At 49.2% G+C, this 16,380-nt stretch overlaps 1 protein-coding gene across 2 annotated transcripts in view; it reads right to left on the reverse strand.

Annotated features, from left to right (window-relative positions):
• RDH8 (retinol dehydrogenase 8) overlaps window positions 1-16,380 on the reverse strand; it is a 42,259-nt gene that overhangs the window by 14,930 nt on the left and 10,949 nt on the right. Inside the window, exons 3-4 of one of the 2 annotated variants that reach the window (XM_085882481.1) lie at window positions 5,207-5,386; window positions 2,537-2,630 (exon numbers count right to left, since the gene is read on the reverse strand). In XM_085882481.1, the coding sequence (XP_085738607.1) occupies window positions 2,537-2,630; window positions 5,207-5,386 (274 nt within the window). The remainder of the gene's footprint in view (window positions 1-2,536; window positions 2,631-5,206; window positions 5,387-16,380) is intronic. The other variant, XM_085882482.1, reaches the window with a different exon arrangement.

Genomic DNA, 16,380 nt, shown 5'->3' on the forward strand with positions numbered 1-16,380 from the left:
AGGGCGTGGCTCAGCCCCTCCCACTTGGCGCTTTTCCAATCGAAACGGTGGGTGGGGGCTTAATCTTTCCCCCACTAAGCGCGCGGGGGACGCCGGGAGCTGAGGGTCTCCGCTTGGTGTTCGGGGGGGGGGAGGTGGGAGTTGACCCCTCCCCTACGAACTCTTGTTTTTTAAGGTTTTTTTTTTCTTTGATCCAATATGGTTGCCAGAGCATGTGACCGATTTTGTCATCTTTGTCAAACCATATTTCCCATGGGTACTTGATCAAATAGTTAAATTTTGCATTGATCGGTTAAGCTGTTTCTCCAGTGAAGTTTTTCGAAGATTTTCCCTTTGATCCAATATGGCTGTCAGACCTTGTGACACATGATGGTCATTTTAATGAAAATCCTGTTCAAATTTCAAGTCAATCTGATGAAAATTGATCATTTTAGAAATTCCAGCCTATGTTGACCTTTTGGCTTATGTTGACCTCAAAAATAATAATTGGTGGTTGAATTCATTGACCAAATGTGAAAATTCTCTTCAAATTTCAAGTCAATCAGATGAAAATTGACAATTTTAGAAATGTGGCTTGTGTTGACCTTTTGGCCTATGTTGACCTCAAAAGAGTGACCGCTATATCACGTGGTCAAGTCACATGTGATAAAGTTTCAATTTCCTCCGCAGAATGGTTTTATATGTACGCTCTTAACGAAATGCAGACACGTGCGACGTATGACATACGACATACGTACGCACGCTAAAGATCGCTTTACCCTGCTTTTCACAGGGTTAAGCAATCGGTAGCATACGTACATATGTCATACGGTAAATACCCCCCCCCCCACCACCCAATGGGTTTTTCTTCCTTGGACAAACACCATGCTAACGTGTATAAATAGCTTATCGTGGCATTTCGTAAGGCACCCTACTGGAAGTAAAAGATATAAACCAAAAACATGAATGATTACATTTTTAAACAGTCACTGCTGCTGTTTAACACTAAACTGAAAGGGAGGAAACCCGACGTTCTTGAGGCCCGAGCCTATATGTACTGTAATCTATATATCCCAGAGAGGGTAATAACATGACCCTTCTTGCTGCTCACGTAGGGAGTGGGTATACTTGCGTACCAAATGACAAGCACCACACTAAAGGGGAGGGGGGCATCACGTGACAGAAACGTATAGAGGCTGACACCTTAAAGTCGTTTCAAGCATCACATTTTCTAACACAAGATGATGATGATGCAAAGAATGTTAGGTCTCACCATCTGCACATTGCAGTCATGTAATTATCAACCCCCACCCCCAGGTATTCAAACTTCCATATGTTTGTTTCTAAAATAATAGGGTACGGAATTTAACACCCAGCACACGATGTCTGCACAATCCCAAATGAAGACTGCTTCGTGCTCGAAAGGTAGCACCTGAACCTTCCCTGCTGGGGCAGACATAAAAGTTGATGGTGTTTTAATTGTATAGTATTTCAAGATGGAACTTCTCAATTACAACATTTTTTGTGGATAATTGATCAGAATAACACTTGATTTAACGACACGTGTTTGCAGCGTTTTAGTAATTATTAATTAGCATGAAATTTTAAAGTGTTTTAGCTTTTATACTTTGATATCAAAATATTGCATGGAATGGCATCAATGGGATGCTATAAAGGGGATTTTGTTCTTCTTAGTATGCAGCACAAGGCTGCAGGGCAGCATCATTGGCTAAGAGAGTGGATGTGCTGCTGATGCAGTGCCCTCTGTAGGTTAGGACAGGTATTTGGATTTTGTCCAGGATACTGGTGATAGCTTGCCAACTCTTCACGAAGGACACCGTGGAATCTTTATCGTCCACCAACTAATGCCATAAGACGGGTTACCCAGTTTAGAATGATGGTGCACACATTGATGAATCAACCTACCTCTGATCTGTGAAACACCAGCATGACCGTTTATAGCTGGGTCGGGATTCAAACCCAGGCTACACAGTTTAGAGCAAGTGTGCATACCTCGAGGCCATCCTGCCAGCCCTTAAAGGGGGGACAAGATAAATTATTAATTCCGAAACCAAATGATTATTCTCTCCACCATGATCACCGGCAGTCATGTTCGCATGCCTCATATGCTGCACAGTTTATCACCACTCAAATATTTTGAATTTCTTCCACCTTTTTAGGAAACATTACAAAATATGGTATACTGTGCATAATGTATCTTATCAAAAGCAATAATCACATGCACCAAAGCATGATTGTGGCCAAAAATGTTGATAGTGGCACCAATGCCTTTTACTGAATTGGTTAAGCCTGCTCTCTAAAAGAACACCTTGGCAGCTCGGTCATGACTGGTTGTAGTTGCATCTCCATATTAGTGTGAAGTTGTCATTGCCGGAGAGTACACACCTCACATGGGTAACTGTGGTTGGTTGCCGAGATGTTTCTGTACCCAGGGGTATTCCAAGGGGGGTCAAAACACTTTTCCTTCCTTCTTCGTGAACTCAAGTTCAAATATACTGCAAATGCACTGTAGTTCCACGGTAGTTATAATACTTACTGGACATTAAAAGGGATGAGCTGGACTGCAAGACTTTCACATAATCCCTCCACTGCGAACTTTGATGCTGCATAAATATCATTGAAGACAACACCTACACCACAAAAAAAAAACAGAGAGAGGTGTAATGAAAGGTATACTTGTGGTACGACATTCTCCCAAAGAGTACTTGACTGAATCGGGAATTGATTTTTAATCATTTTTTCATTGCCCGATTTGAACGAAACTTGATACTGCACACCGCAGGCGAATGGTGAGTAAGGTGGCCCTAAAACTTTTGCGCTGTCGTGTACCGTTTTGGCTGTATTTCACGAACATACTGTTGCAGGTCGGGGGTCCGGTGGCAAGAACGACCACTAGGTGGGGAAAGCTATGTCGTCTCCACCAGGCTCCCCGGAATTGTAGGCCGTCGCTCTCGGATAACTCCGTGAGCCGGCGGGTCGCTGAACCGACCGTGGACGCCAATATCTCAACCGCGTAGCGTAGGGTCTTTTTGTCTAGAACCAATTTACCTAATTAACTACACGATTTCGACTACCGGGAAACCATGCCCTCGGCACGTCTTGCTCGAACCGGGTCACTCTACCGAATGCGGTAGAGTTCCAACTACCGACGACCAACTCCGGTTCGGGTGCAGTCGAGCAGAACTGCCAAGGTCGTACCGGCTCGGATGAGCAGATTAACGGGAACAAAGACCCAGCTAAAACTCAGATCCGAACCATGCTGAACCAATGCGAGAAAGGACGGAAACTAACTGGGAACATTTCTTCAGTAATTTATTTACAATAAAGAAGACACAGAGCAAGACTTATCGCGGAAAATACAAGCAAGAATTTACAGTGATGGAAAACAATTAACAGTTCTACTTACAAGACGGGCCCACACACTCAGACGCACACTCAGATGATTTATTAAAAGACCCCCGCAGCCAGAGAGGGAGAGATGAGCTGGGGGTCGCAGTTCACTTGGGGTACCCTAACGTTGGAGGGAGGGGGTGCTCCATAGTGCGACCCCTGGCAATGGTCGTGCAGCTCTGCCCGCAGTCACACGCGTGGGGTTTGTGTCCGCGGAGGAACCCGAGTCGGGTAGAGTGGAGTCCAAGGTGGGGATCAGGGCCACCAACAGGACCCATGAGAGACCCGGTCAAGGTCGGGCGCCCTCGAACCAACGCAACAAACGGCGCGCCAAGGCGAGACGCGGGCAGACCCTCCGTGGTCTGGCATTTTTTTGAATGTTTACTTCAATTTAGGTTCAATTATGGCATTTAAGAGGCTATAATGTTCCTTCAAACATGAATCATTATTGTATTTACGAGTGTGGATCGGTGCGCTTCGCACGGTTCACCACTCGTCGCGACAGAGGCACAGGCATATTTGATCATGCCCGCTTTCTCTGGGAGTGAGGGAAGGGGGAAATTGTGGGTGTGGGTTAGTGAGAGTGATGGTGAATCGTGGGTTGTGGGGGGATGGGGCAATTGTGGAGGGGGGGCTGGATGGTGCTGGGGGAATGGTGGTGGGGCAGGTCAGCCAAATACATTTTGTGCTCTGACTGAACATATCCTGTAAATCAGAGGTCAGGACCCAACACGTATAAATAAAAAGGAACTGAGCACAAATTTATATTTATTTTAAATTATCAGTTAGAGCTTGACGGCAAAGACAACACAATATCAACAACTGGATGGGAAAGTCGAACTGCCAGCCGTACAGAGCAGACGTGCCCCCAATACACCGCTTACCTTGCTCTTCCAGTGGGTGCTTACGTCATATATTTACTTTTGCACATATCTCGATCTTTATCTCGATTAATCAAGTCAAAGTAACAAAAAAAATTAGTGCTGACGAATACAGGTAAATCACGAATGTGTTTCTTAGGTGAGCATCATATATACAAGCAACATGACGGAATTCGTGAAAGAACATTTGAAGAAGAAGAAGATGTTTAGGTCACAAACATAACCATATACTTTTGCTCCATCTTACTATAATTCACCATCTGTCTGTCTGTCTGTCTGTTCCCAGGTACCGCAAAAAAACGGCTGAACCGATCGCAACCATTTTTGGGGTGTGTAATCCGAGGACCTCTTGGAGTAAAATAGGCATAAATATAATAACATGACCCCTTTGATGGCTCCCGTAGGGAGCGGGTGCTTCTAGTTATAATAAGATATTAAGTGTAAATCATGTGTGCAGTCATGTCATGACTATTTGTCTAGGGGTTGAAGTGCTCATCTCTGAATCCCACCCTAGTTATTTCTTTGTCAGCTGACTGACATTCCTAACACTTCTAAAGTTACTATGTGACACCCGGGTCCCCGGGTACCATTCCTCATTGGATTTCCGTTAACTTCTTCCTCTGGGACTGATGGATTGAAATCCAGAGCACTCAATTTTGTATCATCCACCTTCCCCCCCCCCCCACTACAACCATACTGAGTGATGAGAATATCAATAGTTGTACAAATCAGATGCCCCACTAGAAAGGGTGTCCTAAGACATTTGGCAGGACATAAAAAGTATAACTGAAGTTAACAGCATTGTTATCGTTTTTGACTTTGTTTGAAAATTTAAAATCATAGATTGTTGCCTTGCCATTCAAATGATATGGATAAGAGGAACATAGATAGACAGCTCAAACATTATTTCAATAATTGCGAGAAAATGCCATCACCCTGTAAGCCCATCACGCTGCTCATAACGATCACATGTCCACTGCGCCGCTGCTTCATATGAGGTAGCACGGAGCGAATCACACGCACAGCACCCAGCACGTTGGTCTCAAACACATTCTGGATTCTGTCCATGCTGAGGCCTTCCAATGGTCCACTCAGTCCCACTCCTGCGTTGTTAACTGAATAAGAAAGAGTTAATTTTAGGGGAGAGAGAGAGAGAGGGGGGAGGGGGAGGAGAGAGAGAGACAGACAGACAGACAGACAGACAGACAGAAAGAGAGAAAGAGAGAAGGAAAGATGGAGAGAGTGAGAGTGAGAGTGAGAGTGAGAGTGAGAGTGAGAGTGAGAGTGAGAGTGAGAGTGAGAGTGAGAGTGAGAGTGAGAGTGAGAGTGAGAGTGAGAGTGAGAGTGAGAGTGAGAGTGAGAGTGAGAGTGAGAGTGAGAGTGAGAGAGAAAGAGAAAGAGAAAGAGAAAGAGAAAGAGAAAAAGAGAAAGACAAAAAGAGACAGAGAGAGAGGAAGAGAGAAAGAAAGAGGGGGAAAAAAAAGAACCGAGCTGAATGATTTAAGATACTTGAGCATATAGTTCGGCGTAATTTTGTGCTTTCGGAATCAACATACAAATAAACTTAGCAGAAGTGCTTTCAGGAACTGTACATAATTTGCAAGGCAGAATTTTTTTTTTCCAAAAAGGGTATCAATAAAGTATGAAATGGCCATATCTCAAATATCTTTGAACCTCATTGGAAGTAACCACTGACATGTTCTACAAAAAATCAAAATTCTGCATAAAAATGACTGCTATCGTACACGGGGCCGCCTGCCCTGATTGGATTGGTGAATGCCAAAGCATATCCTCACACTGGAGGACCATGAACACAACACATCAATGGTACCAACCTACTCCGAGATCCTCCAGATATTTAGCTTGTGTCCCCAAGAGCACCGTTGCCATGGTGCACCACGAGGAGGTAGTTTGGAAGTCTTGGCAAGGGTAGAAGCGATGTATCGGAAGGAAGGACTTACACACTCAGCCTTCTTTTGGCTCACAGAGCTATCCGGCGGCTGTAGCTAAAAGCAAGCAATTGGTCATCGGAAATGTGGTTTGGAGGCCATATTGGATTGAAAATGAAAATGTAAAATCTTCATCTCCAGAACAGCTTAACAGATCGATGCGAAACTTCATACATCAGATTGACTAGTCATGAGGAATATAGTGCCGCAAAACCAGGGTTCAAGGAATCCTGCGAGGGGAAGCACTTGGGTTCCTCCCTAATGCCTGGCCTTGTCGGCTGACATGCCACAGTAAACTCCGTGGCCCAGCGGGTTGCGAAGCAACCACATACATCGATTAATTTGTCAACTCTAACAGGGTTCCCCGTCTGACACCGTGTTCCTGAGGAGCTAACTCGATCAAGTGAGGTACGCTCCCTCAGCGTGCACTCAGACTACTGCTGAGCGAAACAGTGAGTGCACACTGGCTAACGAGAGCAACTCACGTGGAGTAAAACCTCCTGTCTAATAACAATGCAGACAGTGCTGGACCAATAGAGGAAAGAACACAATGAGCAGGTTGAACTGAGCAATTACAAGGGTTTCTTTAAAAGGAGTGCAAGGAAAAACATGTGGCGCAGTGAATTCAAGGGATTTATTCACAGGGTGTATTTGTACAGCAGGGGCATACAGTATCCATGTGGTGCGGCAAAAGACACACAAGGATTCAAATTTATGCAATAAAGGGACAAAGAACAGAACTAACCTGAGCTATTTATCCAACACAGTTTTACTGAGATTAACATGACAAGTACCATCATAATCACTTGGCGAAGGGTAGATGAGTGAGATTGATCAGAGAAACTAAGCTGAGGAATTGGTGACCTCTGGCTTACCGGACACAGACATGTGGGGAGGTGCTCATCCAAAGTGCAAGGAAGGTAAGGGTGGGGGTAATGAAGAGCAAAGTATGGTGTCGTGACAGAGGTGCTCCAAAGCAGACACGAGCGGGGGAACAGTACAACCCTGCTTTATTGCACGAGCGAGAGCGTGAGCGTACGTTGGCCGTAACTCCACTTTATTGCGAACTCGATGCACTCTACAAGCCACACGACATCCAGGCTCCGCAGGCCACAACGGCTACAGGAACTACGACCACGCCTCAGGCGGCCCGCACTCCTATATCCCGTGCAAGCACGTGACCACTCCTCCACCACGCTCCCCACATCATGCCCTGCCCCCGCAGGCCCGCTACACCACACTCCTCCCTCCTAAAACTATGATTATTAAATGACCATCATCATAATAAGCATCAGCATAATCAGCACAGCATAACATGATATAAAAGCAGAGAGGTACAAAAACGATAATAACCCAAAGAGCATAGGCACATCACACCATATAACGTGTCGATGCGAGCGAGTGGGACTGCAATGGACAGGTTCCGAAGACTGAGTCGCATGACGAACCCACAAAAACCCTGACCGCATTACAGATATCAGGAAGCAAGGCGGGAAGCACAGCATCACTACGCAGCAGAAGCGCCCCCAGGCGGCTCATGCTCACACGTCCTCCGGCGAGGTCGCGGCGACCTCCCGAGCAAACATCCCCCGGCACCATCAAACGCCCCCGGCCGACATGGCGGCACATCTCCCCCAGACAGACCCCAAATTAGATAAACATTCCGAGCCCGGAAGCCCGTTGTCTGGAAGCCCCGTGGCGCCAGCGCAGCCGACCTTGTCGAGAACAGAGGTTTGTGCCGCCCGGCGCCAAGCCCGTCCGGCCTTGGGCGATGACGCTGAACAGCGCCGACGGCTGGGCACACCATCAGTTCCATAACAAACCCACGCATTACAATCAGCCGAGATTCCAACGTACGTCCAAACGGCATCGGACGAGAACAGAGAGTTGTGCCCCAGGCGCCAGGCACGTCTGACCTTGCCGAAACCAGAGGTGGGGGAACGCTGAACAGCGAACCAGCCCCGGCTCTGAGTCGATCTCTGAGACCCACACGGCAATTAGACGGCAGCAATCCTAGCAATCCCATACAAAACCACACATCAAATCCACTCATGTCATAAAGCAACAAGAACATCGTTTGCGCAGATGCAACCTCCCCTTTTCGTACAGCGCGTTCTCCCAATATAATCCTCGCATATGACAGAGTAACGAACCGTGGGCTGCCCACGCAGCGGGAGGTCAGTAAAACCTCTTTATTTGCCACGATCGCCCCCAAAGCCTTCATATCACATCGGTCAACTCGAACATCCCACCGACTGTTCCCAGCCAAACATATTCTCACACACGAACTGTCGGCATTTATTTCAACAACGTTAAACTGCATCACTTGAGCAATGAAAATCAAATACGCAACGAACAGCAACCCATGAATCACATCACGTGTCCGTCTCTCGGTTGTCGTCGTGATGTAGCGATGACCTCCTTGTCGTCGACTGTTGCGATCCACGAACTTCTTGAACGCGACTGGCTTGCTGCAATTCCCCGCTGAAATCGCCTGAACGACACAGGCGCGCATTGCACCATGAGCGCAGCCGAAGCGCGAGAGCTCATCGCGGCTGGCATGGCTTCCGTTGCTCCAGAACCGTACATCATCGTCACAGGAAGCAATGAACGGCAGCTCACGTTGCATCGTCGCGGCCCCCGTCGCCGGAACCTCACCCTCGCGTCTCGAGGGAGGCCCGGGCCCACACGGAGAGACGTGCCCCGAAGGAGGCACAGGTGCACCTGGAGGTACGAACTCCGAAACAGGAACTGCGAGCCCCTCCCCTCGCACCACGAACCGCGGGAGCGCAACCCGCTGACCCCGCCGGGCAACCAAGACGTGTGCCCCACCAACCGCCGGCAGCGCTTCACCGGCATACGTGTGCACTGCGAGGGTAGCACGAGCGGATTCAACTCGACACCCGATCAGTGCCCCGATCATCTCGACCTCCACTGGCATTGGTCCTGTCACTGCCGGACCAATTGAAACCAGGTTCAACATGGGCAGCATCAATGCCCCGATCATCTCAACCTCCACTGTCATTGATCTCGTCACCTCCGGACCAATTGAAGACAGGTTCAACATCAGCAGCAACTCGCGCTCCGGGTCGCCGGGATCTCTGTACCCAGGCTGCAAGACTCGACCCGGGGCGTTAAAATGTATGCCATGCACTGAACACCGTACCGGCAGTAGGTCTCGACCCGGGACGTAAGGGTCGCTTCGCACACCGCCATCCATGACCGTTATGATGGGCAATGACTCTCGGCACACACACCGTAGACGTTCCCGAGTGCTCAGACCGCCGTCCGACTGACTGCATTGCAACGCTCGGCCACGACCAGTGCCGAAGACCGTGCGCGCAGCCGTGCGCACCTGGAACATCGCGCTGACCTCCGGATCATCTGCTGCGCACCGACCATCGAGACCCCGGACATTCCTCAGAGCTTGCGCGACGTCCGACGCCGCGTCTGAGCTGAACTGCATGTCCTCGTTCTTTAGCCGTGACCTCGCAGAAACCATTTCCGAGGTTCGCAAAGCAGTAATAAAACAAACTCCGAGCGCGGCCATCGTCCACAAATCACTCAGCAGCCGATAATGTTCCGTTGAGAGCGAGGCGAGCAAGATCGATTTGCGCTTGTTTTCATCGTCCACCTCATTCGCGTGGAAATAGCAGCCCAACTGTTCAGAAAACAATTCGAAGTCGTCTCCGATGAAGATGGGCACGAGTCCGTGTGCCGTGCCCCGACCTTCTGTCATGCTTGAGCCGGCCGTGACGGTGAGACGCCTGGCCCCGAAGCCTGTGCGTGCGGCGCGCGAAACCAGCGATGCGCTCCTCGCGATGTGCTCCTCCGGGACCTTCGCCCGGCATAGACCTCGAACCGCGCGGGGTGCGCTGAGTTACTCGCTGCCGATCCGAACCCAACCACTCTGCACACGCCGATCCGAACAGACTCGTCGCCAACTGTGGTGTCGTGACAGAGGTGCTCCAAGGCAGACACGAGCGGGGGAACAGTACAACCCTGCTTTATTGCATGAGCGAGAGCGTGAGCATACGTTGCCGTAACTCCACTTTATTGCGAACTCGATGCACTCTACAAGCCACACGACCTCCAGACTCCGCAGGCCACAACGGCTACAGCAACTACGACCACGCCTCAGGCGGCGCGCACTCCTATATCCCGTGCAAGCACGTGACCACTCCTCCACCACGCTCCCCACATCATGCCCCGCCCCCGCAGGCCCGCTACACCACACAAAGGTGCAAGAGAGAGAGAGGTGCAGTGTCAGTGCTGAGAGTGAGAAAGACAGGGTGCAAGTCAGTGGTCACTCTAACAAGTTGAAAAATGTTGAAAAATAAATAAACAATTGAAAGCAAATGATGTTGCTTTCAATGCCAGGATAGAAACTTTCTGAACAACTCTCTAATACCTCATGTGATGTATCTGCCATGATACCTCCGTTGACTGTCACAGATATGTGCTGTTATTTCAGAAGTTGCAGAGAATCTTATCGAAGGCTTATGGATGAGCTTGTACATGTATCACATGCTCGACCAAGGCATTTTGAGACAACTTTGTTTACGTGGAATGCCAAAAATGGCAACTCACAATGGTTTACGCCAATATCAATTTGAACTGGCAATCCATACCTTCATTTTGTGATCTTCAGGAGTAGCCTGGGAGGTGTGGCGGGTGTGATAGCGGGGGAGGTGAGGAAAATATATTGTTGCGGTTATCAGAACCGCATACATGCAACAGATAGGTGTCCCAAGAGAGTTATTCCATTATTATATGTGTAGATAGTCCCTTTCCTTTGGGTTTAGCGGGACAACAAGGGAGTGCGTTGCGATGATCTAATAGCGAGGTCTGCTTAAATCATTTTCTTCTTTATTTCGTTCCCACTCTTCTTTTTGTCTGATTATTCCTGAGGTAAATCAGCCACGTGCGGCGCTGCGGTGAGGAAATTGCTGCACAGAGATCCTCGTTCCCGGGCGAGCCCTAAACCCGGCGTATGCGGCGAGTCGTGTGCTTGGCAGTGCGAGGTTGTTGACTCGAGCTTCCGATGGTCTGGAGAGAATTGCCGGCTGCATTAAAAACGCATGAAATAAGTACTTCTTAAGAGGATGCACGGATGGTGTTTTTCACGGCATGGGAAACACAGCCAGCACGACGCCCACGCTGCACGGAACGCGTACGGAGGCTAATAAAGATGACTCCACGCCATGTTGGGCAGGATACGAGTGTGCGGAGTAGAAGCGGCTTGTTCCTTTTCAACCTCAATATCCGACACATATTGGTGTTCGCCCCACGCACAGGCTAGCGGAGTCGTGTGAACGCGAGCGCTAGCCACGTGCGTAATGGCCGAACCGCGCACACTGTTGGAATGTACTCGAAGGCAGACACATACGCCGCTCATGAAACGTGCATGGATTTATCCATGGCAATGTACCTTCGGCCCTCGCTGGCAGCAGTGGATTCTCCACGGATGGTGAACGTCTTCTCGTCTCTACGGCCAGCGAAGCTGCAATCGAGCCGAGGAATGTACAGTGTGGGCCACGTTGGCGTGCGCGTTGATCGACGCTGGTCGAACGCCCGAGCAGGCATGCGGGATCCTCGACCGGTCGCCCAGCCACAGCCCGGGGGTTTTTGCAGGACGATTCACGTGCCAATTTCGGTGTGGGCGATTCGTGTCATGTCGTGGGGTCAGAGCGAAATATGTTCACTGTCTGGGATGGCCTCGCCGGAAACAAAGTGAGGCGGTTTCCGGCCAAAGCTGGCGGGCCATGTGAGGGGTCGGGGCCAATCGGAGCGCCCGATTTGGGTGATGACGTTTTGATTTGGCATGGCCCTGAGCTGCGAGTCCCATAAAGGCCGGAGCAGTCTCTCTTGCTTCTCTGGCATCTTTCTCTTTCTCCTCCTCGCCTCGCCTCATCGACACCGCCACGAACCGCCTCCTGCTGCCCAGACTCCGCATCCTCGTTTCCGCCCATATGACGTCTACCCCACCCACCTACCTGGTCCCACCTACCACTCCACCCTCGCACTCTGGACTCCGCCTCTTCTCGACTCAAGCTCCTCCTTTCACGAACACGGTGTCCACACGTGCGGCCGAAGCCAAAGACGACGTGCCCACTGTGGGGTACCGCACTGCGAAGCAACCCCCCCCCCCCCCCACGAAACGTATTGGTGGCGCATCGTGCTATTAAGCACAAAGGTACCAAGATCAAAGCCTCAACTCCCCTCCCTTCCTGGTTCAAAACTTCCTTTTCATTGGGTTTTCTGTGTCTGTGTGTGTGCATGTGTGTGTGTTTCCTGGCACCTGTCTGCTTTAGTAAGACCGCAGAAGATCGTTATTGTTATTAATTTCGCGCTCAGTCTGCTCTGTGTCCCCTTTTGTAAGTTGACTGTTAATAAGTCATTATTAGGAATGTTCCCTGCTCATTTTTGATTTTCTTCCAATGATCCAGCATTGTCCGAATCCTAGCTTAGCTGGGACCTTATTCCCAACGATTCGTTCCTTTTAGCCGGTATGTCCTTGGCAGTGTTGCTCGGCTGCATCTGATCTGGAAAAGTGATCCGATCCGGCAGAGTGATCTGATTCGGGCAAGGCGTACCGAGGGCATGTTCCCCGGTAATTAAATCACGTGATTAATTAGGTAACCCGATTAACCCATAGACGGGAGGACGCTAGGTCACGTGGTTGAGTTATTGGCATCCACGGTCGGTTAAGCGACCCGCCGCGTCACGGAATTATCTGTGTGCGACGGCCTACAATTCCGGGGAGTCTGGTGGGAACCGACATAGCTTCCCCCACCTAGTAGTGGTCTTCTCATCCAAACTCCCGGCCCACAATAATATTTTGTGCCATGGCCAATTCCTGTCTATCTGCAGCTGGGGTCAGTAAACCACTTGCACTGTGGCACGTGTACAGGCAAAAATTACAAGTTGTCTCGCCCCACCCCTCAACTATCGAGGGGGGTGGTGGGGGGAGGGTTGTGCCCATGACCGGACCCTGGGTGTACCACCAATACGTATGCAATTAATTTTATTTTGCTCTTACAGGAACACAACCAACACAGATAAATGCTGTAAAGATGCTGTTAGTGGCTGGGCAAAGATACACTTGCTACATTATTTATAGATTGAAAGGTTATGATACTACCACTATGACTACAACAACTGCTACTATGACTATTACTTCTACTACAACTACTTCAACAGCCCTATTTAATATCACCATGTGCAGTTGGCTGCATGAGGTTTGCCTCTCTGCACCCTCATCTCTCACATGTTCCTCTTCACCACCTCCTTCTCCCTCAGTATTGGAGCGTTCCATTTTCTCCTTCCAACTGTATTCACATCAATGATTGCCTTCTCCCTCCTGAGAAAATGCCCCAACAAACACAAACGTACCTACCGTGCCTTTCTCCAAATGCCCTTAATCCTATCCACCTCATGATAAACTCATTCCTCTTCCTCAGTGAGATACCCATAAGACTTCTCTCAGCCTCCACATCTCCATCCTCTGTCTATTCTTTCTTTCTCAAAGCTCAAGCTTCCACTCACATGAGGAGACATGATCTTCTTATCATTTTGATAGGATGTCAAAATGAATACAAAACATTATTAAAAGTACAACTTCATCTACTAATTCCATTGTCATGCTTGTGATACACAGTGCCTTCAGAAAGTATTCACACGACTTGACTTTTTCACATTTTGTTGTTACAGCCTAAATTTAAAATGGATAAAATTTAAATTTTTTGTCACAGAATTACATAAAATACCTCATAATGACAAAGTGAAAATCTGTTTTTAGAAATTTTTACAAATTCAAAATGAGAAGTTGAAATGTTTTGCATCAATAAGTATTGTTGCAGACCCTGGGGTCAGGGGTGAGAAGACCATGAGGGGGGGGGGGAGGGGAAGCCAGCTCGGGTTCCCTCCAGACTCTCCGGAATCGCAGGCCATTGCCCACGAATAACTTCGTGATGCAGCGGGTCACTAATCGATCGTGAACGCCAATTACTTGACCACATGACTCAGGGTCCTCCATCTAATGAATACCGTTTACCTAAAGGTCACGTGATCTAATTACCGGGGGACACACCCTCGGTACGCCTTGTTCAAACTGGATCACCTTACCGGATCAGATGCAGCCGAGCATAACTGCCAAGAACGTACTGGCGAGAAAAACAGAACGTTGGGGAATAATATCCCGGCTAAGCTAGGATATGGACCATGCTGGACCAATGACGGAAAAGACAGAAATGAGCTGGGAACATTTCTATACAAGCATTTATTTACAATCAAGCGTGGAAAGGTATGTGGCACAGCGAATGGGGTTTATCATTATATACAGCAGGGATAGCAAGGAATTTGTGGGGTGTGACAAAAGGGCAAGCAATTTACAAAAGCAGATACAGAGCAGACTTATCCCATGAGAACTTCTACAATCTTAACTTATGCTATGACAGGCACCATCACATACACACACACACAAATCCAAGGAAGATTAGATAGTCAGAAAGAAAGAGAGCAGATGAGGACAAATGGCCTCGCAATACCTGGCACGGTCGACCGACCAACGCAACCCGGTACACTGAGGGAGAGGTAGGAGGAAGAAATACTGGTGTCTAAGGTGTGGGAGTGGGAGGTGTGGTGTGGTGCAATATGGGGGCTGCGATGTAGTGCAAGATGTAGTGGTGTAGTGCAAGAGGAAAATGGGATTGCGAGTCAGTAATGATGCTCTTTTGTGCGTCCAAAGTGGACAAGATAGAGGAGAGAAGATGCGTGAGGCAAAAGATCCCCAACCTAGTCGCGCATAGGTCTGTTAGTGCAGCGTGTACCTCTGTGGACCGCTCCGCTTGAGCATTCCCACCTCGAGAGTTGGCGCATTATCTCTGGCTTCGTCACTTTGCCGGGGCTCGTGGCAACGTGCGCTCCGCACTGGTCCTCTGGAAATAAGGACGTCTCAGTCGCACACCAACCGCGAGTGAAAAGCCAGCGAAGGCAGAGGTAATGAGGAGCAGCCAACACAGAGCTGAGAGGAGCAGATAACAAGAGGGCGAAGCAGAGTGAGCAGCTCCACGTTCCTCCTTTTATAAGCCCCGGGCGAAGGGTGGGGTGACGAACCGAAGGCGACGCAGTGACCCGAATCCCGCTCCTCCATTGGGCCACAGCGGCCCGAGCCATGCCCTGCCAGGCTCTCACAGCTGGAAACTGTCATTTGCCCATCCGGCTCGCTACGGCCTGGAGCTCCTGATTCAACATAGGGTATGAGCTGACACCCCCGCCCTGAACATGCTCTGAGTACAGTCTGAATGCTGAATAGCAATGCACACCCGCCACCCATGGGCCCCCTCTCGTGAGCCAAATTGCACACCCAGGCCCCATACAAAACTCCTGGATCACCCTTCCCGCGACTCCTGCTCGTTGCCCTTGGCTTGCCACGTTCTGGCGACTGGACGAGGGTCGTATCAATCCTGCGTGCTCACCCGGTACATCCCCGGCAAGATACGGTCGAGCTATTAACGTTCGTTGCTCGGCCCTGCTTCGCACGGTCCCAGGACAGCCCAAGTTGTACAGCACGCCTCTGTTTAGTGGTGAATTGTTGCGATGCAGAGACAAGTGGGTGTGGGAATATTTTTCCCGTGTGCGGGAGGTGTTGGTGGTCGAAGTGGTGAAGTTTGGTGAGCAAGGGGAGAAGCAAGGTTAGATGCCATTGGAAATTGGCACGCAGATTTGAATGAAATAATGGCGTGCCATGTGTCTGCTGTATAGTGTGTAGTGTGCTTGTTGGAGGGAGTTTGGTTGTGGTTCCAAACCACGGGAGGCATCATGGAGCAGCCAAGTGTGTTTGCTATTCAATCGCATATTGCATGGCGTGTGTGCTTGCTTGACTTGTACCATGGCTAAAAGGAAAGGGTTGGATTAGAAATCAGAATAGGAGACAGATATAGTTAATAAACCTAGCTATTAGACCCACGCAATGCACTTTGTCCCGTTAACCCACTAGACATGAGAGGAAGGTCTAACTGCATGAAGACTAATAAAACAATTGCCTGGGGATCACTGTATGTTGGGTGCCATTGCCTTAACGGCATGCGGTTTGTAGAACTGCAACAGTATTCAACCCATTTGCTATCCATCCATCCATTGAGACCATACTCTGTACA

Source organism: Eptatretus burgeri, chromosome 5, assembly GCF_056783735.1.
Source record: "Eptatretus burgeri isolate ZD-2024b chromosome 5, Ebu_testis_v1, whole genome shotgun sequence".
Classification (NCBI taxonomy): Eukaryota; Metazoa; Chordata; class Myxini; order Myxiniformes; family Myxinidae; genus Eptatretus; species Eptatretus burgeri.